The 27715-nt window shown below is 40.7% G+C and overlaps 2 protein-coding genes across 5 annotated transcripts in view; one reads left to right on the top strand and one right to left on the bottom strand.

The window, feature by feature from the left end:
• Positions 1-878: 878 nt before the first annotated feature.
• On the bottom strand, positions 879-5714 carry LOC144082822 (transcriptional activator protein Pur-alpha-like). The gene has a single exon (XM_077610252.1). The coding sequence runs from the start codon at positions 5616-5618 to the stop codon at positions 4770-4772; it is 849 nt and encodes a 282-aa protein (XP_077466378.1). The 5' UTR covers positions 5619-5714; the 3' UTR covers positions 879-4769.
• Positions 5715-10421: 4707 nt separating this feature from the next.
• Positions 10422-27715, top strand: part of LOC144082643 (pro-neuregulin-2, membrane-bound isoform-like) — a 36225-nt gene continuing 18931 nt past the window's right edge. Inside the window, exons 1-3 of one of the 4 annotated variants that reach the window (XM_077609927.1) lie at positions 11480-11621; positions 11708-11913; positions 26943-27105. In XM_077609927.1, the coding sequence (XP_077466053.1) occupies positions 11805-11913; positions 26943-27105 (272 nt within the window). In that variant the 5' untranslated portion in view covers positions 11480-11621; positions 11708-11804. Of the gene's footprint in view, positions 11914-26942; positions 27106-27715 lie in introns of all 4 variants that reach the window. The other 3 variants (XM_077609925.1, XM_077609924.1, XM_077609926.1) reach the window with 3 other exon arrangements.

Genomic DNA, 27715 nt, shown 5'->3' on the forward strand with positions numbered 1-27715 from the left:
CTTGTTTCCATTCAAACATACTCAGTTACTGTAGCTTTGCTATTTCCAAAAACTCAAAAGCAATCAATTTAAATTCACCCGTTAATTAAAACCCGATGATTTACTTCATCTGAAATGTCTCAAGAAAAGTGATTGTACGGATTCATGTTTAATACGTTAAGCATCAGTATAAAAAACATTTGATAACAATTAGCCCAGATATTTGTTGTTGATGTTAAACAAGGGAAATGTTTTTTTTAAATCAAATAATCCTTACTTCATGAATTAAAAGAAGTAATATGTTTCAATTTTATTCTACGCAACCCCAAGTAGTGCAATAACCACACTACTTAAAAGGCTCCATCCAAAATTTTTAGTAATCCAACTGAGTTAATTGTTTTTTGAGTGAGGATAACATTTATTATTAACTATAATTTAAGATACTTTCTTAATTTTCATTACGATGCTATTCATTTCACAGTATTGCTTTTATTATATGGAAATATGATCATTGTCATCGAAAACTTTCAAAAAGAGCAAAGTGGCTGTGAAATTTGGTTCACAAAATGTTAACTAATATACACAACATAGTAATAAATAATACCTTTTATTATTTATCCATTAAGGTAGGAGAGTTAAGTCAATCCAATTAAAACATAATGACTATATATGTATGTATATGTATGTATGTATATGTTTGTATATGTATATGTATATGTATGTATGTATGTATGTATGTATGTATGTATGTATGTATGTATGTATGTATGTATGTATGTATGTATGTATGTATGTATGTATGTATGTATGTATGTATGTATATATATATATATATAAATAAATATGCAACTATTGCCATCCGTAAATGTAGTGTTGATACAATACTGCAGTGACAATAACACATGGAATGAGATTTTATTGCATGATTAATCATTTTTCAGACAACAAGACTCCCCCAAACATTAAAAATAAACAGCACTGTACAAAACAGCACACCTTTGCTTTTGTTTTCCTTTTTGTTTTTAGCCATCAACATAAATTTAATAAGGTGGTAAACAGAGTGTAAGGACACGAGTCGCGATGATGCTGAGATGTACAGGATGAGCTTGATGTCAAAGTATAAGCACCATCGTCATGTAGTCAGGAAAGGCCATATTTTGACAGGAAGGAGAGCTTTAACATACAAGAAGGTTGTTATCACAGTTTTCAGACATTTTTACCAACTTAAAAAAAGAACAATATTGGTGTATAGCACTACTTTATCATGCAATTTACTTCAGTAAACTTTCTGACACAGACAAAATATACTTCAATAAGTAGAACTCAATACATCTCTGTCCAGCAATAACCACAAAGCCTGTAATTCATATCCTTTGAATTAGATCCCTATAAAAAATTATATGCAGATTTGTATTTCTCATAGTATATCTAAAGTGCAAGTAGGTATCTGTTTTTATCCAATGCTTTCTGTAAGTATAAATATACAAAGCAAAAGAAAAACGCAATGTTTTTCCTGTTTATAATGTAATTTTTTTTTAAAGGAGGCACACCATATAAACAAACCATATATATATATATATTTTCTAAGTACGTATTTATGTATGTGTATATATATACATATATACACACACATATATATATATATATATATATATATATATATATATATATATATATATATATATATATATATATATATATATATATATATATACATATACACACATACACAGCACAGATAAAATCTTTTTGTAAGGTACAACATATCTCTTATGGGATGGTAAAGGGCTTATGTCCTAATAGTGACATGGGATCTGTCCATTGTGCATAGACACCATCTTTTCCCACCCCTGCCCTGTAAAATCTGGGATCCACTTCCCTTACGAACATCTATACACAATATTAGCCTAAACAGTCTGCCAATCATGGAGCTGACACTTGATCAGAGTGCAAACAGAAGAGCTGAATGAGCTACTTAGTGGGTGGTTTGTGTGGAGTTGAGACCAAAGACTGTTGCTGTTGGTTGTGTGGTTAATGTTATCAGAAACTCATTGAGGGACAGTCAAATCTGAATCATAGCGCCAAGTATAAATTCAGTTTGTTGTCCATTTTGGTATAAGATCTGTTTCCTTAGTTTCTGTACGATGCGTTACTATGTGGTCAATGTAAAAAAAAAAGACTTTTTTAAAGCAACCAAGTCAGGCTTTAAAGCATGTTCAATTAAAATCCTTTTTAAACACTGCTGTTTTCAAGTGGTGTATACATTATATTTGCAAACCCTGTTGTTAACAAACAATAATAATGGGGCACTTAAGAATAATATAGTGCATGTAAGAAAAAAAACTATTTTTTTCTCTTACAGAGGACTCAACACACGACTGGGTAATTGCGATCTATGTGGAAGTTATTCATTGACAAAACACGTTTATGAGCACACTTGGATTCTCCTCATATTTAGCCATGCAAACCTTTCCAAAAATAGTTGGATTCCCACCTTTGGAGCTTGACTTTCTAACGCCTTGGATGCTAGTTTAGCCAAAAATTGGTTCATCAAAAACCTGGGCAAATGGGACCACTAAAGTCTTAATCAAAGGTTACCTGTATAAAGGTAATCATTAGAATCCATCACATTAGATTGGTGGTGTTGAGTCCGCACCGTCACTTTCACTCAAGCGTTCAACAGACCAACCTTGAGCCTTTTCTAAAATTTTAGAAAACCTATGTAGATGACTTTTTTTGTGAAATCATCAAATGTGCACGTCCAATGATTGGTGCCAGGTGAGAAAAAAGGTCTGCGCTCAGTCCCCAAGCACACTTTTGGATTCAAATGAGAAGAGGCCTTGTTGAAAATACTGCAGAGCCCTCCCAAACGCTCCAAAAGCAACATGAGGCCTCAGCAGGGGGGAGGCTATGTGCGTGCTTGTGTGTAAGACCCCAAAGCAAGTGTACACGTTGTAAGTGCGTGGAGCAGAATAAAAGACGGGAGAGTTGTTCATGGTGGACTAGCAAACCCCACACACCGATCCGAGTTTTACAGAATTTTTAGCTGAGAAAAAAAAACATCACGTTGTGTAAGTACTTTGCCATGCTTTCAAATATTCATATACCGAGTTATTGTTTTCATCTTGTGATAGTCCATACAAGTGACACTTACGCCATGATCGGCATGCATGTAATATTGCACACTAATAAGAAATGTCCCTCTTTTGTAAGTAGCTCCGCCCCAGTCTAGGAGGGGGAAACCTGACACGATTTTCGGCATGACAAAGCGATGGGAACTAAACGGAAAAAGAACAGAGCAAAAAAGACATAGATATATATAGATATATACACGTATATTATATGTAAAATGAGAAAAGGAGCAATGTCGGGGCTATAGCACCATAATAACATTTATACTGCCTCAGCCCTGCACTGATAAAAGGGCACAAGGACGCCTTGCCTGGTCCTTTAACAGCTTCTGTCTTTGCTCCACGCTGACAAACCGTCTGGTGGAGCCTCTGCGGATTTCTTTTGTTTCTGTTGCCGCTTTACTTTTTACACCAGCTGTGCGCAGAGCCACCGACGACATTTTAGGAACATCTAGGCCACCTCGGAGCGTTCCGAAGGGTGAGAGAACACGCTGCCGTTGGGAAAGCATCACGCTCGCTACCTCGCAAGGCTCTCAACGTTACCGCCCTTGCAACAGTATGGAGGCCATTCCACCTAAGTAACAGCACACTTAAATTAAAGTGGACAAAGGTCACGGACCATTCCCGTGAGGACACGTAAATGGGCGGAGTGTATAAGGCACGGGTTCTAATGACGTCAGAGAGGATGCCCACACTGCGTAGGCGTGTCTTTCCCCCCTTAATTATAAGCTTTGCACATCCCCAAAATGGACCCTCTCCCCTGTGGGAGGATAAAAGAAACTGAAAAAAATTCTCCCACAAAAACGTGGGTATCGTAAGGATTTTGTTTTCTTTTTAGAGCTGATTCACAAAATCATAATTTGTACATCTAAGTTAGCACTTCCCCCCCACTGAAGTCTTTAAGGACATGGTGCAGGAGGATCGGACCCTAAGATAGCACGGAGATAGACTTAGTATCTCATTTGTAAGTGCATGGAGTTTTTATTTTCTCAATTAATTAATTAATTAATTTTCTAAAATTAATTAGACTGTGCATTTTTGGGTCAAATTTAAATAACTAAGTAATTTACCAACCCTCTTTTCAGAACACAAACATGCAGAAGGGCTTTTGCCATTCTGCAGGTCAATCACCTGTAGAGAGTTTCCATATTTAGTCTGCGTACCTTTATATTAAACTATAAAACATTGGGATATATTGTCATTAAATGTTCTCTTTGTGCTGATATTTCAACGCATTCGATGAGAAGGCGGTTTTTCTTATACATAATAGAGCTCTGTTGTCATTTCTGGTGAAATCTTTAGTAGTTTTGATTTCTTCTTTTTTTTTTAAATAGCTTTTGAGGTGTGCAATTTTTTTTAGACAGATATAAACACTGTTCATCGTCACTGAACTCAAGTAAGAAACAGTTGAAATGTTACAGTCCTTAATAGCAGCGCTTACTGTGACGTGGTGATCAAGTGGGTGACATCCAGTCAAATGAGAGAGAAGACAGCCAAGTTGCTGCCTTTTCTGTGGTGCTTATGTGCGTGTGTGGAGGGGACGGTGGGGTCGGGGGTGATTCCCTTGGAGATCTTCTTCTCTCTTGACAGTCGCTCGACACCGTGAAGTCCCATCTCCTCGATGAGTTCTCAGTTCGGTTTGGCGTCTGAGCCCGTCAGTCAGTCGTCGTCGCCGTCGTCATCGGCGCCGTGGGGGCCCTCGGGCAGTAGTTCCGAGACCCGTTTCTCTCGAATCCTCTCCTGGATCTTCCTCATGTCGTCGGCGTATTTACAGAAGGTGTTGCCAAATTTTGCCCACACTTTGCACGGAATGGTGATGGAGTTCCGGTAGGTGGGCTTGACCTCACTGACCCGCATGAAGACGCCGTACTTGTTGGAGCCCACGTCGAAGAAGAAACGCTTGTTGTCCACCGTGAGCGAGGTGCCTTCCGGGAGCTCGGCCGGCTCCTCGTCCACGCCGTAGTCGTCGATGAGTTTGGCCAAAGCATCGCGGAACTCGATGAGACCCTGCGCCGGCAGCGCGATGGTCTGGCCTTGCGAGCTCCCCAGCCCGGGCCCCCGATTAACGGTCTGCCGGATCCTCAGGAACCGCCCCCTCTGGTTTTCCTTCAGATCCATGTAATATTTCCGATTCTCCCGCACCAAGAACTCGCTCTTGAGCGCCCGCCGCGGCTCATCCTGCACCAAGTCGGGGTTGCTCGGGCCCAGCTGGGCGTAATGTTCGATAAAGTCGCCGAGATAATCGCGGAACTCCACGGCCACGGACATGGAGAGTGTCAGGCGGCTCTTGTTTCCCCCCGCGCCGACCTCGGCTATCTTTAGGAAGCGTCCTTTAACATTCTGCTTGACGTCAAGGTAGAATCGCTTGTTCTGGATGTCGACCCGCTTGGAGGCGAGCTCCTCGGTGTCGTGCTGCAGCCGGGACATGGCTCCCATCGCACCCGGCGGCAGCGAGCCAGGGCCTGCAGTAGGCCCTCCGTGGTCACTGCCGCTGTCTCGGTCCGCCATGATGCTGCCTTCCCTGCTTTACCTTCCTTCCACCGTGTATCCCTCTGCTTGCTTGCTGCAACCTCGACTGCCTGTCAAAACGGCTCCGCTGCTATCGCGAGAAGTGCGCGAGGGAGAGAGGAGGGAGGGTGAAACTGGAGGGGGAGGGATGGAGGGAGGAAAAAAAGGCAAAAGTGACCATGGTTACTGTAGTTCAATGCGTCTAAGCGACGTTCAAGACACTCACGGTGATTTTGCAACATTGTTGCTCACCACAATACAACTAGAAACGCAGGGCTGCAAATCAAAAACTCCTTTCTAAAGAAAAATCCTTCTCTATTTATTGACTTTTAAAAAAAACATGCATTGCCTCGGTAATTTGGATAGACAGATGGCCGGCAAATTGCCCAGGTTGAAGGGCGTCAAGGGGTGAGGCTTTCAGGACCACGGACAGCGAACGTGGCAAACGACGTGCGCGCGTGGTGACGAGCGTGAATGCGTTGGGGGTGTCAAGGAAAGATTTCTGAATGAATAGCCGAGTGGGAGTCTGAGGGAGGCTGGTGAAATTCCATGAATCATTGCCTTGTGATTGGATTTGTGTGGGATTATTTCTCAATGGGAAATTATTGATGGCCTCGCAGGAATGAATCCGTCGATAGCGAAAGACCTCTATTGACCTGGGGTGGGGAACAGGAGTTTCATTTTGATGTGAATATAGCAAATGTACAGAGTACTTTAGATTGACCAGAACAGACGATTATACATTGTAGGCTTCTATTTTTTACTGTGTAGTCATTGCACTGTCGTGTAACACACGTTTACATCTGTTCATGTTTACAAATTAACACACAATCATAGTCAGGTTCATTTGTTTAGCAGTGTGATATTTGTTAGAATTGGCTAAATCCAGGTCATTTTAAGTAGCCTGAGAAAGAAACTGTCTTAATTTGTATTCATTCTTTCAGTCATTGCCCATACTACTTATCATCATAAGGGTTGCAGGGGGTGCTGGAGCCTATCCCATGCCAACTATGGGGACCAGGCATAAGATACCCTGAATTGGTGGCCAGCTAATTGCAGGGCACAAGAAGACGGACAACCAATCACGCTCACACTCATACCTAGGGGCAATTTAGAGTGTTAAAACAGCCTAACATGCATGTCTTTGGAATGTGGGAGGAAACCGGAGTACCCGGAGAAAATCAATGCAGGACAAACTCCCCATGGGAAGGTCGGAACCCACAGGGGATTGCAACGTCCATCTCAGAACTGTGAGTCCAATGCATTAACCACTCTTCCACCGGACTGCCAAACTTTATTTTTGTTTTGAATTTAATTTTTTCTCTCTAATTGAAGCATAGATAAACAGACAAACCTCAAATTGTTGTGTATAAAATAATATAATAAGTAATCACATTTAACCATAAGTATTAGTTACAAACTTATTTGACACTGCTGGCCTAGTTTAAAGAAGCTTTCTGTGAGTTTTGCATTTATTCCCCACCAGTTGTGAAGTGTGCAGTCTTTGTCAAAGTCACAGTACAGTCTGGTTTGCAGTCAAACAACTAACTACATTAACATCAGTTTGTGTGCCCTCCTGCGTCCCTTGAGTGTGGCTGCCACGGCCACTCTAAAAGAGGCTGCACAGTGTAGAGGCGGAATCCGATTTGCCTCACTTCACACGTTCCCAGCAGGACGTCTTGATTTTCATTGTTTGCCCACTGTAAATTTTGGTAATTGACGTTTGAGATTGGTCACGTGTATTTGATTGATTAAAAATAATAACAACAACTTTGAAACCTCGGATGACGAGGAAAATGTGATATTTCAACAGAAGAGGCTGTTCTAAATTGCCTTGTATGTGCATTCTGATTTCTCTTAGTCTGACTAATGCATTTAATAATCTTGTGTTACATCTTTAATTTTTCTAATTGTATAAAACTGCAGCTAAAGAATGGGATGAGGCAGACATAATCCTGTTAAGAGGCCGCAATAACCATGAAAGCTTGAAAAGCATATTGTATGACAGCTGATCCTAGAAGTTATTTTCCCATTGCACTCAGTGGGGCAATGAAAAGTAAGATAAAAAATAAAATAAAAACATTTGTAATTTGGCCTCAGGTGTCAAATTATGTTGCCAATCAAACGCAAAGCTATTTTCAAACTGAATTACTTTTTGAGAAGTCTTGCACTTAAAATGTTTGAGATACATGATAAAATTGCTCAAAAACTGAGCTGAAAAAAATACTTGGTACTGTATTGTCCGAATAAGATTACTGTTAGGAGCAGCCTGCTATTGTTTTTCCCAACTCTCGTTTGTCCCTTCTGCCTTGCCGTTGTGTTCGCAGAGCTGCGCGTGATTCGAAATTAGTCCCTGATTTGTCTATCTAAACCCCACTGAGTTTAATGTCATTGTCAGATCGTCTGCCTAAATTCCCTTACCATCCATCCACGTTACCTTGTTCCTCGATTCCACGTGTTTTCCCTAGTCCGGTCTGGTTTCATGTTTCGTTTCCTTGTTATTTTGCAAGGTCCCTCCTAAGTTATTAAAGTTTTGGTTATGAGCACAATTTGCCTCGTCCTCACCTGCTTCCCCGCGACTGGGTCCTAATCCCTCCTACCTCGCCTTGACGTCTCCCGTGGACGTAACAAATACATTTTGTGTGCAACCCTTAGTTATTTAAAGGATAGCGCTTTGAATAAGTGACAAATTCCATTCTGGCAGACTCACTGTTCAAATCCAGGTCATTCCACCTGTGTGGAGTTTGCATGTTCTCCCTGGGCCTGTGTGGGTTTTCTCTAGGTCCCAAAACATGCATGGTAGTCTGGTTGGACAATCTAAATTGAATGGTTGTTTGCTGGCCACCAATTCAGGGTGTCCCCCCTGCCTCGTGCCTAAGTCAGCTGGGATAGGCTCCATCACTGCACCCTGACCTTAGTGAGGATAAAGCGGTTCAGAAAATGAATATCAATTCTTAAAATTTTGTCTCTACTACTGGAAATAACAATGCTTAAAATCTTCATTACAAATAAAATTCATCCATTCAGTATTGCTCATAATACGTATATAACTTTTTCAGATAATTTCTTCATTCATTAATTTTCATTACCATGTGTTTTCACAAGGGTCGTGGGGGTGTTGGAGCCTATCCCAGTCAACTGTGACAGTAGGCAGGGGGCACCCTGAATTGGTTGTCAGACAATCACAGGCCACAATGAGACAATCAACCATTTACGTTCTCACTCATTTTCATCAGATCTTGCACTTGAAGTGCTTTGGTCAATAGGAATCAGAAAATTTTTAAACGTTTCACTTGCATGTAGCATTTGTAATTAGAATATATCCATTCAACAAATAATAGTTATTTTATATGGATAGGATATAGGATAAATAATATGCTTCTTAAAAGACACGAAAGCAAGAAAAAATACAACAGCAATTTGGCTCTCGAACAATATCTTTGTGTTACTATATTAAATGCAGATTTAGAATTTGAAAAAAAGATTGTTTGTTCAAAGATAGCCACTTTAGGCATGCACGTTTGTTAGTAATTGATGCTTTCAATGCATTACCAAATGAAATATTTGTTACTGTGCTGATTTGTAGGCTGATGTTATGCACGGCAATAGGTTGATTGGGGTTGCAGTACCATTTTTGGTCAAAAGACTTACATATTCATTCTTTCAATTTCCATCTGGCTTATCCTCACAAGGAGGGCGGGGGTGCTAGAGCCTATCCCAGTCAACTATGGGCAGTAGGCGGGGTATACTCTGAATTGGTGGCTAGCCAACCACAGGTCACAAGGAGACGGACAACCATTCATGCTCACATTCATACCTAGGGGCAATTTAGGATGCACAACCAGCCTAACATGCATTTTTTGGAACATGGGAGGAAACCAGAGCACCGAGAGAAAAGCCATGCAGGCCTGGGGAGGACATGCAAACTCCACACAGGAAGGTCCGAATCCACCGTGGAATGAACCCTTGATCTCAGAACTGTGAGGCAGATGTGCTAAATTGCTAACCAATCAGCGCCAGTCTTACACATTTAAAATAAAAATGTTAATTAATCTTTTTAAAAAAGTCCTAAACAGACTATGTTGACATAGTGAGGTCCACACGAGAGGTTTGCACTAAATGCATGAGGATAAAGAAGAATGATTAGTGAATAAGTAGACAGCAGAGAAGGGGGTGGGTCACTGAACTGATTCCTGGAATTGGAGCAGCAATCCCAGTAATGTGGCTCTCATTCAATTAATTGAGATTTGGTAGTATTCTTTTAAGGGGGGTGCAGCCGGTATTAAAAGCGCATTATTAATTGGATCTTAAAGAGGGCAACCAAACCTTCATCCAAATGATGTTCCTAAGGCCTTCTTTATGTGATTGGTATTAGGCCTAAGCACTTTCAGAATCTTGGACAAGCATGTTGCTCGCGTGATCCTCTGGTGAATCAGATGGAGGAAGCTGTTTAGTTTTGGTACACTCAGAAAATGCCCTTGCCTTCAATTTTCCCATTAGGTGCCCTGTATGACCGTGAATTCATTGATCACGGGATGGTCAATGAAAGGCTTTCTGACCTCTAGTAAAGGACGCTTGGCTGTTGACAGTGTTAAAAGGCTATGTCACGATGAATGGCTCCAGCACGCAGAGGGATACAGAAATTGGATATTGGATGGCAAATTGATCCTGAACACATGATGTCAAATTCTTTTCATTTTCAATAAATGTCTTTTTGCCTTCGACAACTGCAACATGGCATTTCATCGCCAAACAGCACATTGTGCATCAGTCGCTGCGGCGTCTCTCTCTTTACATCACATGCTGTAGCCGAGGACCCCATTGAAAGCATTTCGCAGCGTTACTCATCGCAACCGCAGTGTGTAGCAGGGAGCACTGGAGAGCCACACTGGTCACCTATACGAGAGGCTTGGCAACACGCTATTGTGTCTGTGCATTGCGTACTGCAACCAGGCAACGAGGGGGGGCTCGACCGCCTTGCATCCACATGCACCACCATCGCTGCTTTCCAGCTGTTTCTCCGGGATTTTAGAGCGTTTGCGCAGGAAGCGGCGATCGGACGCCAGTGGCCGGGAAGGTGATGCTTGCTCACGTAAGGCGCACGCATGCGATGAGGGGCGCAGGGGACGCGGTTGGAGGGTGCGCGCTACTGTTGCACCGCCTCACCGGATAACCGCTATCTCATCCTGTCTGGTCTTCCCCGGCATCCTCTGTACTGACTGACGGATTTGGCGAACAGAGACTTCTTCGTGATGTATACTTTTTTAAGCGGATCAAAAGCCTGAGCTGGCGTGGAGTGTTTATCGTTTATTGTGATTCCCACTACACGCGCAGAAGATTTTTTTTTCCCACCCGGGGAGGCAATGCGCCCACCCATGCGATGCTAGCCTATTAGCTGGAGAGAGAGAGAGCGAGAGAGAGAGAGGGAGGAGAGAGAGGGAGAGGTTTCAGTCGTGCATTGAAGAGAAGACTAATTTACGAGTCTTGCTTTGCCTTTCAGGAAAGAGGAAAGGAGGCGGAGGGCGGTTGGGAAAGGAGAATGCAGCAGTCACATTTTTTAAGCATGCAGAAGAAGCGGGCCGTTTCCGGTTCCTAGGCTGGCGTGTGAGAGCGTGTGAGTGCGTGCGTGCGTGAGAGTGTGTGTGCGCGCGTGCGTGTGTGTTGGAGTGTGCGTGCTAGTGTGTTATTGAGTGTGTGCCCCCCCCCATCCGAGGCCAGCAGCCGTATGGGGAAAGCGGCGGCTCACACAGATGGCATGGACACTTCCACAAGGTCTGCCGCTTTGCCTCTCCCCTGCCGGAGCTCGTTCGCCGCCGCCGTCTCTCTCTTGCAGCTCCCTCCGCCGCCCAGCAGCACTGCACCACAGCATAGGCTGACGGTATGAGGCTTGATCCAGTGCATTTCTCCATGCTGGTCATCGGGGTCTCGTTCGCCTGTTACGCCCCGAGTCTCAACTCCCTCCAGGACCAAGCGTACCGATCAGCTGTGGTCATTGAGGGCGAGGTGCGCTCCTCCTCCCCGGAGAACGTCTCCTCCCGGGAGCCCTACAGTGTGAATGTCAAAGTGCTGGACGTGTGGCCCGTCAACAGCGGCGGCCTCGAGAGGGAGCAGCTCGTCACCGTCGGGGACTTTAGTTCCGAGGCCCCATGCACCACGGTGGAGAAGGACCACAAATATATCTTTTTCATGGACCCGACCGGGGAGCCTTACGTCTTCAAGGCGTCTTACGCCCCCGTGGACGCCAGCGAGCCGGAGCTCAAGAAAGATGTGGAGAGAGTGTTATGCGAGGACTGCGGTAAGTTCCAACGGCGAGTGAGTGAGGGCCACTGGAACTGAAGGCGAAGGGGGACCGGCTCGCGCGTGCACGTGCCGAGTCTATACAGGGGTCTGCGCGTGCGCATGCGCCAGCCGATTGACACTTCAATACCGCTATAACCCGGTCACCCATAATTAAATGAGAAGCATGCTAGAAATTGTGTGTGTGTGTGCGCGTGCGTGCGTGTGTGTGTCATATGAATGCGCGTGTGCTAGTAGAAACTACCCCTTCTCTCTCCCTCCCTCCTTTCCATCCACTGCAGACTCCTGCTGACTGGTGATCAGTGCATTCTGACTCTTTGAGCAGAGCCAGCAAGATCTGCACCATCACAGATTAGAGTGGAGCTCCTGTGTGTGTTTGTGTGTGTGTGTGTGTGTGTGTGTGAGGACAGCAAGCTTGCTTGCATTGAGGTGACCTTTGTGTCTGTTGCTGAGGACTGTTGCCAGGGGCCAGTATATCAGATGTCAAATCATGACATGTCTAGCAGTTGTGACTGCATTGACCTGTGAGCACAGGGTTAGGATAGGCCATCCCGTTCCCCGGGTATCTGACGGAAATAGTGTTTATGCAGACGCATCTGTTGCACGTTTAGCTTTTAGCATTTTCAAGCAAACTCTCATGACGTACTTTGGGAATGGATTAGGAACTGGGATGGATATGTTTGGAACTCATGCGAAAAGTTTAGGGAATGCCTCTCACTCTTCTGGCATCAAATTGTACATAACCAGGACCTTAGAGGAAAAACTTTAAAGCCCTAACAAGTTGAAGTCAAGCATTGGTAACTAATGAGAATGAATTCTACAAACAGAAATAATGTAAAAAGTACTCTGCCAACATTGAACTTTTAGTAGTTGTAATGAGGGAATGTAACATGCCTATCTTGGACATTTTGAATTATTATTATTATTTTTTTAAATACCCTATTTTGCGGACTTCACATCCCGCCAAAAATGTACTATGAGTTGGTTATGGGTAAGAAAAAAACTTCACAATGCAGGGTAAATTGCATTTCTGGGGGGAAATTTACGTTATCAGCGAGCAAGAATAAACACTATACATATGTTAAACTCATAAAATTAAAATTGAGAACAATAAGCACCCTGTTGATGTACCATTTGTTCAAATATTTACATAAAAAAACACCTCGATCTCACTCCAAATCACTAGCCAACCCAATTTTCTTTATTAGTATCACTTCTGTCGACTATGAAAATAGAGGGCTGGACTAGAATGCTTTGTCTCTTTCATTCAGCTGTCACTTGGAAAAAAATAAACATATAAGTCACACCCAAGAATAAGTCACAGGCCTAGCCAAACTATTAATAAAAGTGACTTTTATTTAAAAAAAATAAGGTAATAATGGCAATGAACATTTCCCTACAACAACCTACCTCTCATTTGTCTTCCTAAAGAAACCAACTCTGTAGCTCGAATCAAATCACTCCATGATACAAATTGTACAGCATACCATCTCTCACCTAGAAGTGTTTTTTTTCCACCTTCCAAGTTCTTGTTTTTCTTCAGAATAACATTCCATCTGCCATCTATATGTCTTTGGTATGTTTAATTTTGAAAGCAAAATCAACACTGCGTGGCATAATTGCGCTGAACACCAGTCTGCAAATGTGAATGGAAAATGCCTTGACTTTTGTTGTGCCGAAAAGACACTGTATAAATCAAAAATAATCTAATTAAACCCTTGGAAGGAAGTTGGAACAGGAAGGAAGTCAAACGTCTGTACAAAGAGCTCATCTAACAGGCCGGCTAACATTGTGATGTTCTATTTTTAGCTCTGTGACATGCTAAAATGATCAAGTCATTTATTTATGACATAGCTGTTGTAATCAGGGTTCAGTGTGGAACACTCTCAGGCAGTGCAGAGATTGGCACTCCGAGACACAAAGGCAAGGGAAACAATCCATTGTAGACTTTAAAAGCGTGTGTTAACATTATAGATTGGATTAATCAATCTAATATATTATAATTCGATATAATATAAAACCACATCAAGCTGGCTTTCATTAGAAGCAGCTCAGCGGCTCTCTGCAGACACACACCCTGAGCCTAACCAATCAATGCCCGGGCCTAATACCTGCCAACCAATAATAGCTGTCTTCTGGAAACACATACAATTCTAATCTATGTATTTAAAACTCTGATTGTGCTTTCGGATTTAAGAATTGATTTGTGCTCAAGTATTTTCAAGAACAAAAACGACTTTATTTTGTATTGCTGAGACTTGGAAAAATTGAATATTTCATTCATTGAAACTGAACCCTCTCCCATTGTAATTCCCCCATTTCCACTGAATTGGCTGTTTCTTGAATGAAATGGAATATAGTGTAGGTCTTCAGCGAAGCAAATCATTTTCCTACAAATGATCATAATTTGCTGCTGCAAATGTTTTCCGAGAACTTGTACGTCTCTCTTTTTTTCTTGTTACATAGACAGCACCATCAAAGCTTGGCGACTGTCTATTAAATGTTAATATTTACTGTGGATAACTCTGAAGATGATCCATTTGTAATGGCGAAAAAAAAATCACAAGGGAGCATTTTTCTTTGCATTGTAAACAAGTTCTGCATTTAAAGGAATGGTAAAAGTGATAAGTAGGTCTTTTCACTTTTGATAAATTGGATTTACCACCTGCTTTTCCCTCCAACACCCAATGTTAGCTTTATTACTTTAAACAATAATATGGACAAATTCTTATTTGTCCAGATGTTCCCAACTATAGACTTGCATACCATACTTTGTTTCAGCAGTGATTTGAGCCTGCACTTCATTTTCTCACACTCATGTTAAAATCTGGACAAAATAATGTAGTTAACACTAAAAGAAACCATTGCAGTTCCTTATTAATATAGTCAAATCTCAACTCATTTTTAACAGCATGTCGACCTCACAGTTCGATCCCAGGTGGGTCCTGAGTGTGTGGAGTGTGCATTTTCCGCACAAGCTTGTGTGGGTTTTCTCTAGGTACTCCGGTTTCATCCCGCATCCCAAAAACATGCATGGTAGGCTGGTTGAATGATGAGTCTGAGTGTGAATGATTGATTGTCTGTCTCCTTCTACCCTACGATTGGCTAGCCACCAATTCAGCATGTCAACTGCCTTGTGAAGCCACCTGATGGTGCAGTGGTTATTCCGCCTGCCTTTGGTGCAGGCAGTCTAAGTTCAATTCCCACTCAGTGGCAGTGTGAGTAGTTGTCTGTCTCTCTGTGTGCCCTGCGACTGACTGGCGACCAGTCTAGGGTGTAGTCTGCCAGTCGCCCGAAGACAGTTAGGTTAGGCTCCAGCAACCTCTGCAACCCTTTTGAGGATGGGTGGTATGGAAGATGAATGAATGAATGAACCTGCCTTGTGCCTGTAGTTAGCTGGGATAGGCTCCAGCACCCACCGCAACCCTTGTGAGGATAAGCGGTTCAGAAAATGAATGAATTAAAGATTCTTCCTAAAATCAAATTTTTGAAGGCCATAAACTCCCGTCACTGATTCTCACAACACTTTTGGGGTTTCCTTCCCTGCTGTGGCTGGAGAGTGTTCCAAGTTATGACTGCCCCACAGTTAGTCAGGAAAATTGAGGAGTGGAACTCAATGGTGAGGAATGATCTGATGCTATGACGGGACCACCAGATGCGACTATGATTAATTCCTTCACTCCCATTGACAGTGAAAGACATCAAATCTGTATCAACTGGTTTTGCTGGCTTTAAGGCACCTGCTTCACTGCCATTGATATTGTCCAATCCAATTTGCCTAGGAGGCTGGATTTCTATTGCTTCCAGCCCCCCAGTCAAATTAGATTGGTCGTCTCTCGCCGTCAATGGCAGCCACTAAGTTAATATCCTAAAGCTGATAGTAGCCAACATTTTATCAAGTGGAAGAACAAATATCGTTACTTTTAATATTCTGCCATAAACCGCAACAAGCTAGAGGTGACTCAAGGTGAGGTCCAACGTTTTTTTACACACTAATTAAATTAGTAAATCTTGACAAAGAGTATTCATTAATGTATTATCAAGACTCATACAGATCCATAACTATTGAAACTGTACAATAAAAATTATTTATGCTATGCCTCTGCATAGTTGAAATCAAATCAAAAGCAATGATTCCGGAGGAGGGCATATGTTGCAATGGAAAACAGTAGTCGAGAGTTATTGACTTTGTGCGGTGAGTCAGAAGTCAAAATTGAAAGTGTGTCAGCGGAGGAAGTAAGTCCCAAAGAACATGTTTTCAGGGAGATTTTACCGTGCAAGTTCAAACCAGAGGCAGAATGACCATAACACTGCGAGTGAGAAAGGAAGAGAGAGAGGGCCTGACAAGCAAACATTTTGGGTTCCATTAATATCGGATCACGGGCGGCTACTAAAAGCTAAAAGTAAAAAAAAAATAATCTGAAAATATTAAAACCGTGATTTTATCTGGTGCTCTTTTGGCGACACCGGTGTCAACAATTACTAATATTTAATTAGCGTCACTATTCAAAGCAGTTGTCTGTAAAAAACTTACTTCTGTGTGTGCTCAATGCACTCAGTTTACCGATTGGTAGGGCGGGAAAAAAAACAGTGTTACGTCGCTAGTGTTGGACTAATTTCTTACATAACACGTATTAACCATTTTTCGAGATTGACTTGGAAAAAAACTAAAACGCTGCCCACCACAGCCATGAAAGTAAACGGAGGAAAAAAAGGCAAGCTTCCACTACGTCATTAACTGACTACCTGGCCAAGAGTAAAATTGTACTAAAACTGTGTTTTGTGCTTTTTTTCAATTTATCGAATTCAGCAAAGTCTCCAAATTCCAAAAAGAAAAACAAGCACAAAAACGATACAAACTTACAAGATGTAAAATTAGCTTTTTACACATGCTTGTATTCCGGGTAGGCCATTATGCTAATAAGAAGTGCTCTCTTAGCTTCTTCTTCCGTCACTGTACGTATCACCTACAGGGCAGAATCACTTAGGATTTGATCTGAGAATTAGAAGATCTCTGCCCTGTTGCAGCACGTTTAGACAATTCTCACAACAGGAGTCGTAGCCAAAGCCACACCCTTGACTAGCTTTCATCAGTATTTTTTCTTCACACCTACACATTACTGGTCAAAAAATAAAAAGAAGTAGTCGCGATAGTGTTTTGGTGCTTTAATAATTAACACATTACAATCACCATTACACTAATAGCTTGTCAAAGTGCCACTCAGACTGACAGACACACTGAACATAAATGGGAAAAAATATCCCTGAGGAGTTTAACTTTATTGTGTGTGCGCATGTGTCTCCGGAGAGTCTTGTCACATTTGTATCATTGTTGCGTACCTGTGTCTATTTCAGTCACACTGTGTTCTATTTCTGTAGATGGCCTGGCAGTACTCAAGTGGAAAAATGCATGCATCTGGATTTTCTTGCAGGTCCAACCCTTACACACCATTTGGGAATTTGGTTTATCACTGGTTGTTGCAGTGTAGCAAGGGTTTGTGCTTCAAGATACTCTATGTCTGGTGCATTGACAATTTCAAGGCAGAAAAATGATCCAAAGCAGACGGCAAGGTTGGGCAACCTAGTGGGCCAGAAAATAATATCAGGTATAATTGTGGGCCACGAGGGTTAGCATATATTATCAATTCAATACATCTGAGTAGTTGCTGATGCCATTACAAAATAACTTGTAGTGATCAGTCATATTAACTCAGTGACTCCCATTCACAGCGATAGACATCCAGTCCATTTGATGGACATTCATTCATTCGCTTCCCGACCTCCAGTTCAAATGTACTGAATGTCTATTCATGGCAAATGTCTAGCATCCTCAACGGCACTGAAGGAGTTATTATTATTGAATAGCACAAGTATGGCAGCAATGTTAAGATATGTTGAGAACCCATGATCATTCATATTATCATCATTATCATAATACAATGAATACAGTAACAATCAGGATTGGATTGGATTGGATAACTTTATTCATTCCGTATTCAGGAAATGTGATTGTGACAGTAGCAAGATGGTGATTAGACAGAACAACAAAGCAAAAGCACAAAGTACAAAGCAAATCAAAGTAAATGGGATCATTAAGAATCACCAAATCAAATCATTAAGACAGAAAAGCAGCAAAAACACAAAAACGAGCAAGAGTGGGTTGAGATACAGTAACGTGACGTGGACACATTTAAATACCTAGCATTTATCACCAGTTTATTTGAGGGTGCCCACTTTTGTTGTCTCTTACCACAATGGCCAGGTGAACTGAAAATGATCTAAACACAGGGGTAGCTGGGAAGTCTTCCTTTGGAGATAGCGCTATATGACATGTAAATCCCTCACATTTAAAGGGAATGAGAGATTCGCTTGGATTGGCAGCAAATAGAATCAATTGCACCTGTTCGCACCAACACACCCGCTCTATAACCTGTTTGTGCTGGGTATGAAAACTGAGCCCGCTGTGTTTCTTTCTCTTCTTTTTCTGTTTACTTCGATCTCTCATGCTGTCCTTGCCCCATGTCCCCTCACCATGTGCGCATCCACCACGCACACAAACACCCTCCACCAAGCCAGTCAGCTGTTGCTGCTGTGCTGCAGATGCCCTAGTGTTCTGTCATTAGTGGGGAGATCTGGGGATGCTATAAATTATGCACACAGAAAAACAGAATGCTGAAAATTTCTCCCTTCTGGTGTGTGTTTGAGACTCCATATGATAGTATCACCCCGATGAAAAGTACATCAATGCCTATGTTCCCTGTGACATTACGCCAATCGCTTCATATGAACGCACTTCTTTGTGCATCTTCTCGCTGTTGATTGCCTAACTCGTTTTCTTGTCCTTGGTTGTGTTGTGTGTGAGAATGTTTGTGTATCGGCACGTGTGTGTGTCCTTGGTGGTGAATAATGTATCGGCACTCATCTTTTTCCAAGAGTCAGCCTCAGTAGAAAGCTCATGCCTCTTAAAGGGGCAGATTCACTGCCACATGGCTTAGTTTATGAATGAGGGAGGTCTTCGTCAAACCGTGAGCGAAGGCACACACGAGCGCACACGCAGAAGCGCATGTTACCCACACGTGCCATCAGCAAAGTGCTTCTTTTCAGCAGAGATGGGCTTGCTCCAACCTCCTCATTTAAGATTTTTGCCCTATAGTAGAAGTGCACACTTCATTTAAAATTTAAAAAATGTATGAGGTACGCATTTATGGAAATGTGTTTGGCATGTGCTTGTGACCAGCAAGCTAACGCTTGATATTCACAAATTATTTGGGAAGTTATGTGATTTTTTGCTCTCGCTGTGTTTGATCCCACCACAACTTAACATGATTGGTCTATTTTACTCGAGCAACAAAAGAATTTTATGATGTTCTTTCTTGAGAAATCATCGGTGCACAAATGTATTCTATATTTAGTTTCTTTTAGTCTACTGGTGTTTGATTGTGACAGGCAGCGTATCTTTTTCTGTCTACCTGGTGACATCTTCTCTTGGACCTAATATTGACTCTACTCTGTGGGTACATTGTGAGCAGAGAGATAAAGAGAACATTCAAAATAAATAGAAATACTACAAGCTGAAGAATGAATATATAAAGCAACATTTTTTTTTTACCTTTCTCTGTGTCAGGTATTGAAGTATCACAGATTTTAACACACTAATTAAATGATATCTTGTCAAAACGTATTCAAGCACACTATCAAGACTCAGACAGATTCATAACTATTAAAATTGTACAGAAAAGAAATAATTTATGCAACAATGTGGATCAGCATTCTTAAAAACCGATGATGTACTGGGAGGACAGGATCTAGCAGCAGGCATAAGACACAATGAAAAAGCAGTAGGTAGGGTTCGATCCCAGTTTCATACCTTCCTGTGTGGAGTTTGCATGTTTTCCCCGGTCATGCGTTGGTTTTCTCCGGGTACTCCGGTTTCCTCCCATATCCCAAAAACATGCATGGTAGGCTGGTTGAACACTGTAAATTGCCCCTAGGTATGATTGTGAGCATGAATGGTTGTCCGTCTCTTTGTGCCCTGTGATTGGCTGGCTACGATTGTCATAGACTTCACCCCCCGCAGTATGGAGAACAACTGAATAATTCTAATTAATTTTCATTTTCATTGTGATCCATATTATCACTTGTCTTTAATGCAAAGTGAACGTGCCATGCTTCAGACATGAAATCTTTTGTCAGCCATAACGGAGGTTTCTCAAGTACCATGCTAGGTTTATTGGTTCATACTTTTCAGGCACCGTATTTTTCTTATCTGATCTCCGCAATAAGAGTCTTGACACAAAAACAACATCAGACAACTTCAAACAATTGTTTCGGGTGTTATGCTCCCTTTTTTTAAAAAGCATTTCTAAAATAGAGGAATACCAGTAAGGACCCTGAGGCACACCACAAGATTTATATTGCCTCTTAATGGCACTTCTAAGTAGCAACAGGGTAATCCACTCCCAGTAGTCCACTTTCAGGCTTTTCAAAGGACCAATGGGACATTTTTGTGCGATCGAACCATTCACTACTGATGGAAAACAGATGTGATCAACACCTGAACTGTGCTTGTTAGTCTGCTCTACCTGCCTGAAGCTAATGTTGCATGTGTGTTTTTGTGTGTGTGTACATGTAAGGTAGGGCAGGGTTGTTTGAGGTTAAAATGAGAGGTGAAAAAGGGTGAAGAGAGTTAAGAGAGCAGAATGGATGAACCAGGAATAAGACACAAGTGAAAAAGAGAGGCAAAAATGAGGGGTGAGATTTGGAGGGGGTGGCTAAAAGAGGATGGCATACTCTTAACCGAGTGTGTGCCTGACAAAAAGGAGGGGGGCAAGATGCAATAAAGTCTGATAAGAAATACTCTGGAAACAGGTGGGAACCAAAATTCATCCATCCACCCATGGATGGATCAGCAGAGAAGTGAGAATTTCAGTCATTTTTTAAAAAGGACAGACAAATCAGAACTACCAAACATCACACGTTAAATATAAAAAAGAAATCCTGCAAGTGTGAGATTTCCAGAATTCTTATGTACAGAAAAAGTCATTGCACTGATGTGCAACATGACTAACTGTTACTTTAGCACATGCATGTGCTCATTTTTTGAACAGGGCTCATTGTTTTCACCAATTGAATGTAATGACAAATACTATCACAAATTGCTTCTCTTCCCCTCATGTTGCTGCTGTGCAGAGGTTAGTTGGGTGGTACTGCATGCAGGCCTTCTGTGGCTGTTATCCAACAACTGACACACATACACAGCGCGCACACACCCTCCTTCCTCTCTTTTTCTCTCTGGCTCATTCTCAATCTCATTTTCCCTTTTCTTTCTCCCTTACATCCGCTATCTCCGGCTCCCTCCCTGGTTTCCATGGTGACAGCTGTGCGCTGCAGAAATCACACTGATCGGCGAATGAGATAGAAGAGGCTTCTTCTTTTATACATGAGCAGAGACACAGACATGCGCACAAAATTAGAAACAGGAAGTGTGAGTCGAAACATAACTAATCAGGCTCGTCAATAAGAGAAAAGACGTGACGTGGGTGCTATAAAGCGGACTAACTCACAATAGACACACGTTTATTTAACCTGACTAGCATCTGGTGTTCAGGCCAACATACTTACGTGAGGCCATACAAACCCCTGCACTAGATGATACTCTGACAGGAATTGCGAAAAGATGTCACTTTTGTTGATGTCGACTTTACTGAATGGGGGAAGGGGGCGGGGTGGAGGGAAAGGGGTACTAGCGTCAGCTGACCTTGAGAAAAGGACCTCTTGATGGATGGCTGTTGGGAGCGCTGGTCACGTGTGATTGGCTCGCGTAGAAGGCCACTCACAGACTATTGGCCGCACTCTGCCGTCCATTTCAGAATCCCCTCAACCCCCCAGTGCTCTTGCTGAGGAATCCTCCCATCACTTAGTGATACAGAAGGCTTGGATCAGCAACTTTGAGTGCTTGAATGCACACACACACACACAGACACACACACACAGACACACACACACACACAGACACACACACACACACGTACATTGACACATTCGGGTGCACACACTACAGTAAATATTTATAAATGTATGACAAATGTTCCACTTAAACATTGAGTAGTTTCTATGTGTCACTCGCAGCTGCAGATTGAACCTGGCTTTGGTAAATGTGCTAAACATCAACGTCACACGCAGCTTTTCATTATTGAGCCACTGCAAAATGGTTTCACTCTAATCCGTCTAATATTTCTCAGTATACACCTTTGCCAAAAATAGATTATTTCACAAGTCCTTAAGAGAGATTTTGACAGAGTTCACAAGATGGATGTTCTTTTTACTAATCCCTCGGTGGGCTGAGATTGAAAATATAGTTACTCTATATTAAGAGTCATTCAAAGGTCAGCATCACCCAGTAATATATTCTGCGTCACAACACAGCTGTCGCTTTGGTATGACTTTTGTATACCCAACACTGGCAGTATTTCGCTTTTTTTCTTCATTGTTTAATTGTAGAACAACTAGAGGTGTTTTTAAAAATTGATTCTGCGTTAAGTCGTCATATTATGTTGCACAATTCTTGTATCGATTCAAAATCCTTCTGAAACATTGTTTACACGTGTTTTTGATGGAAATAAACAATATCTGGCAGCACTTCTACCCTGTCCACTAATTGGATGTACCCAGTCGCCGTGCCTTGCAATCTGCCAAAATAACTACAAAAATGAGTTTGCTGACATGTAGTAATTGTGCTCCTATGCACAAGGTCCCATATAAAATTTTACTACATACATTTATTCAACAAGTGGAGAGTCATGCCCAAACAATACATTGAGTATGTTTTATTTTATTTTTTATCTTTCGGCCCGGTGGTGGTTGGTATACATGAATGCTCAAGCTAATGTTTTGACCTGCCATTTTTGTCTTAAACAACTGTTCGTTATTGAGTGCTATTCATTCTCTAAAATGTTTTTTTCCCTAGTATTTAGAATCCTTTCTTTAGGCAGGTTTGGACTAAATCTGGTTTGCACAAAAGCAGGTATGCACAAAAAACTAAGAACATTTTATAATGAAGGCTTTGTGTTGTTCAAATGTAAAACAAAAACCATGTTTACTTTGGTGATTACTGAGGTTTCAGAAATAAATTGATATAAATGTATTTTTATGTACATCTCAATACTGGTCTTAAAGTGTATTAATGGGTTTAATCGGGACCGGATTGAATCATCACTTGTGTATCGTGACATGAATCACACTGCCAGAAATGAGGCAGTACATACCACTAATAGAGTCTATATAGATAGCAATTTAAGATTGTTTTAACCTGCAAAATTGAGATTATATATTTTCTTTTATTTTAATGTGTAGAAGGCTGTGGGAGGAAATGGTCAGTTAAATCCCGTCAGACTAATTTTTGCATGATCTTAATTCTTACTCAATTATTATTCTACCATTTCGTTGATCACATCATAACCTGGTTGGGACATGATGACCATCTGAACATTTCTCAATTCTTTCCAAGCACAATGTTGTGAAATTGGTTGGGACATTTATGGATTCATGCACTTTCATATTTGAGGATACTATATTAAGGCATTTTATGGGACTCTAAGAACAGCAGTAGCTTTTAATTACTTAATTAATGCTCACCTGGAATTTTTTTAACAGCTTCTCTCTCAATATGACACATTTGCCTGACAGAGGTTTTCCATAAAACCTTACTTATACCTGAATTAGGCTGTTTGCTCTCCGAGTCACATGCAGATGATTTAATAGTAGGATGATTATCGTGATGCGTCCAGTCTATTCGCTCTTATTTTTCAACCTTGCATTGGAGAAAAACATACGGGCCTAGAAAATTCTGCTACTCTTCCACAGTTATGCATGAAAAAACAACTCTGATTTGCATCACTGCATGGAACAACCAGCTCACCTGGAAACTCATTATCACAGTTGACATTGATTTCCGCAATCTAAACAAAGGGAAAAAAACATGCAAAAACCTCTACTGAAAAACAAACTCAATTCATGCTTATTCAACTTCTAAATCAAAAACAATTTAGTCTATGCCACCTGTGTCAAAGTGGCGGCCCGGGGGCCAAATCTGGTCCGCCGCATCATTTTGTGTGGCCCGGGAAAGTAAATCATGAGTGCCGACTTTCTGTTTTAGGATCAAATTAAAATGAAGAGTATAGATTATATCAAATTTCCTGATTTTCCCCCTTTTAAATCAATAATTGTAATTTTTAATAATTTTTACTGTGTTTTTAGTTCAAAAATTATTTTGTAAAATCTAAAAAAATATATATATAAAAAAGCTAAAATAAACATTGTTTTACATCTATAAAAAATGAATCTTCAGGGCTTTAAATCCCGTTCTTTTAATCCATTTATTAAAAAAAAAATCTAAATATTATATCTAAAATGGTCCAGCCCACGTGAAATCCAGTTGACGTTAAAGCGGCCCGCGAACCAACCCGAGTCTGACACCCTTGGTCTATGCAAAATCAAAGGTGCAAACAATATATGTAATACTGCATGTTTGGAAACGTTCAAATGAAAAAAGTCTCAATAAAGCCTTGATAACCACTATTATTGCTCTAATTAGGATGTTGAGAGTAAATAAAATGAAATGTGTAATATTACCTCTCCTTTTGCATGACAAATTGGAGGTTATATGTACGGGTAGGGTTCCGCGAACATTTGCTAGCCGACAAAAGCATCATGGTGCCCGAGGAGTGGTACCTTGGTAAAGGATGAGCACATTTGTAACAAGATTCACCTCCTCTTCCACCTGCTTCAGTTGTACTACTCTTCATTTTCACACTCATAAAGACATAAAAGTCTCCTCTGAATGACTGCTTAGGGCAGCCTCAGCATTTCAAGCCAAGATTCAAGAAAATGCTAATACTGTAAATTTAAAATGTGCAACATTACATTATTATTTAGGACCAATGCCTATTTTGAATAACTCATCTTGCTTGGTCATCAGGACATGATAAGAACATTAATATCATGGTAAATGACATGACACTTGATCCAGGCCACACATATATGATTTTTGTAATCTTGGCTTAATGATGTTTAGCCTAAGGAAGGAAAATCTCAGTCCTTTGGTAGCTTATGTACACGTTTTTTTTAACCCAAGATTGACATGTAATGTTTTGATTTGTAATATTCACAATATCATATATGTCGCTTTCCAGTTTTTGACATTTTCCTTTTACTTGTAAAGGATCATCAGAATTTTCTAATATATTCACTGACTTCCTAATTCATATTTGAAAAGTCCAATGCAAAGAAAAATTATTATTAACGGAGGTATTTTTTCACTGCGATGTCTAAATGTCACGTCCATATATCTGGTCCTCCCCTTTCCGTAATGAAATCTTAACTGCATGTATGGTACATTGTTATTAAATTTCAGTTTCCATGATGCCCTTATTGTGTCCTGCAAAATATCCAAGTAAAACACTGGACCAAAACATCAGACAGACTGCTCAATGTAATTTATAAAACAATTTTTCATGAGATTAAATTTCAGGCACTGATTCAACATATGGGACTAACCAAATGTCAATGTTTCATTGTGATGCTTTTAGCTTCTTTAACGTCGTTGATAATGAAAAATTTGATTTGTTAATCACCTGTTAAAAATGACACAGTTTTGATGGATTAATTCATCATTTGGTTTATGCTCACAAGGGTCACGGGGGCGCTGGAGCCCATCTTAGCCAAATATAGGCATGTGATTGGTTGCCTGCCAATAGCAGGGCATGGTGAGCCAAACAACTATTCACACTCACCTAAGGACAATTTAGATTGTTCAACCAGCCTACAATGCAAACTTTTGAGATGTGGGCCGAGTACTGGAGTACCCAGAGAAAATCCACACAGGGACGAGAAGAACATGCAACAACTCACTGTACACAACCAAGGAAGACTGTTTTTTTTCAATTGTATCTGGATGCCTTGATTCAATGGCTGTTGTTGACAAGGGTAGAATTCCAATCCACTTTCCGAGGGGGGGTGCTGGCATAAATCGAACAATCTCTGCCAGACCCTCCCAGTCAAAATGGATTCAATGCCTACCACCTCAGTGACAGAAAGAAATGTGCATTCTATCCCTATCAATGGAAGTGAATGAGTTAAATAGTTGTATACTAGCCCTTTGTTAAAATAGGAACAAAGCTAAATTCGAATCCAAAAGCCTGCTCTAGCAATTAACAAGACCATAACACAAGAACATCTGGACCTACCTCCAAGTAAATATTCAAGCAGCAAGCAATTCAGACTCTAACCTAGCAGCTCCCTAATGTGACAGCAATGATATTCTCTTCTTTAGTACAGCTCGTTTCAAGGCAGAAGTCATAAAGAGAGGCAGCATCTGCTCATATTGAAATGATTTACTTTGGCATGACTGGGAATTATACATCACTAGTGTCTCGGCACGGAAACAGCATCGTTCCTGGATATAACAATGTGTTGAAAGATTGAATTCCTATAATTATGATAGAAAGGGTGGTTTTTTGGCTTGTTTTCTATTGGACTATACAGTACATTTATTTCCTGACTGATTTTGAGTCAAATATTTTTTTCGGGACACATTCAAATACAGTTTAAATGGAATATGTGAAGATTTCTATTTAAAAGATGGAATATTAAAGATTTTTTCCCCCCTGCGGCCATCAGCAAACTTCAAAGAGAAGCTCTCCACTAAGTCAGTATTGGGATTTACTAGAGATTCTATTGTGCTTTTTGATGCTACAAAGCTGTCTTCTTTTTTAGCTTCAGTGTTAATCTGTAGGACAAAATGTACTTGCGGCAAACTGCCTTGGAACTTTTTATTTTGCCAGGGCTACAGTGTTTTATTCTCTGTCGAGGAAACACATTTGATTGTTGTGGCATAAAGTGAAAAACGTGGTTATATCTATCACAGAAGCATTTTGTAGAAACAGCACAGTGTCTTGGATGAGTGAAAACTGATAGTGCAAATTGTTTATTCGATCAAACGAAATCTGACGCTAAGTTTTTCTTTGCCAGCCTCTGTTCCAAAGCTGCGATTGATGCAAGGCCAGTCTCTGATGGAAGGGGACAAATTGTACTTGAAGTGTGAGGCGTCAGGGAATCCAAGCCCTTCCTTTCGCTGGTACAAGGATGGACATGAACTTCAGCGAGGGAGAGACCTCAGAATAAAAACCAACAAGTAAGTCCACCAAACTCTTTGGAGTTTTAATGTGTTAACATTTACATTTAAGACCTACTGTATGCATGCATGTACATCTATGTGTATGTATGTATATATGTGCTTATATATGTGTATGTATTTATATATATATATATATATATATACACACGTGTATGCACACATATAATAATAATCAAAAATAGGTTTTGTCATCATCATTGACTCGACAAAAGCCTAATTGTCATCATACCCAAAAACTGCGTATGACAAAATTGGTAAAATAACGAATGCCACCAAACTGGAGAGCATAGAGCCGCTGCACCCGTGCGCGCCGCCATCTTGGATCTTGGATCCATCTTGTATGTGTATATGTATGTATGTATATGTGTGTATATATATATATATATATATATATATATATATATATATATATATATATATATATATATATTGTATATATATATGTATATATGTATGTATATATGTATATATATATGTATATATATATATATATATATTCTTTTTTTAGCAACACCCTTATTTATTCATGTATTTATTTATTAACTTACTTATTACCTATCTATTTATGTCTAAAATGCCTTTCCTATTTCTGCATCCTGACCCTCTT

Source organism: Stigmatopora argus, chromosome 9 (genome assembly GCF_051989625.1).
Source record: "Stigmatopora argus isolate UIUO_Sarg chromosome 9, RoL_Sarg_1.0, whole genome shotgun sequence".
Classification (NCBI taxonomy): Eukaryota; Metazoa; Chordata; class Actinopteri; order Syngnathiformes; family Syngnathidae; genus Stigmatopora; species Stigmatopora argus.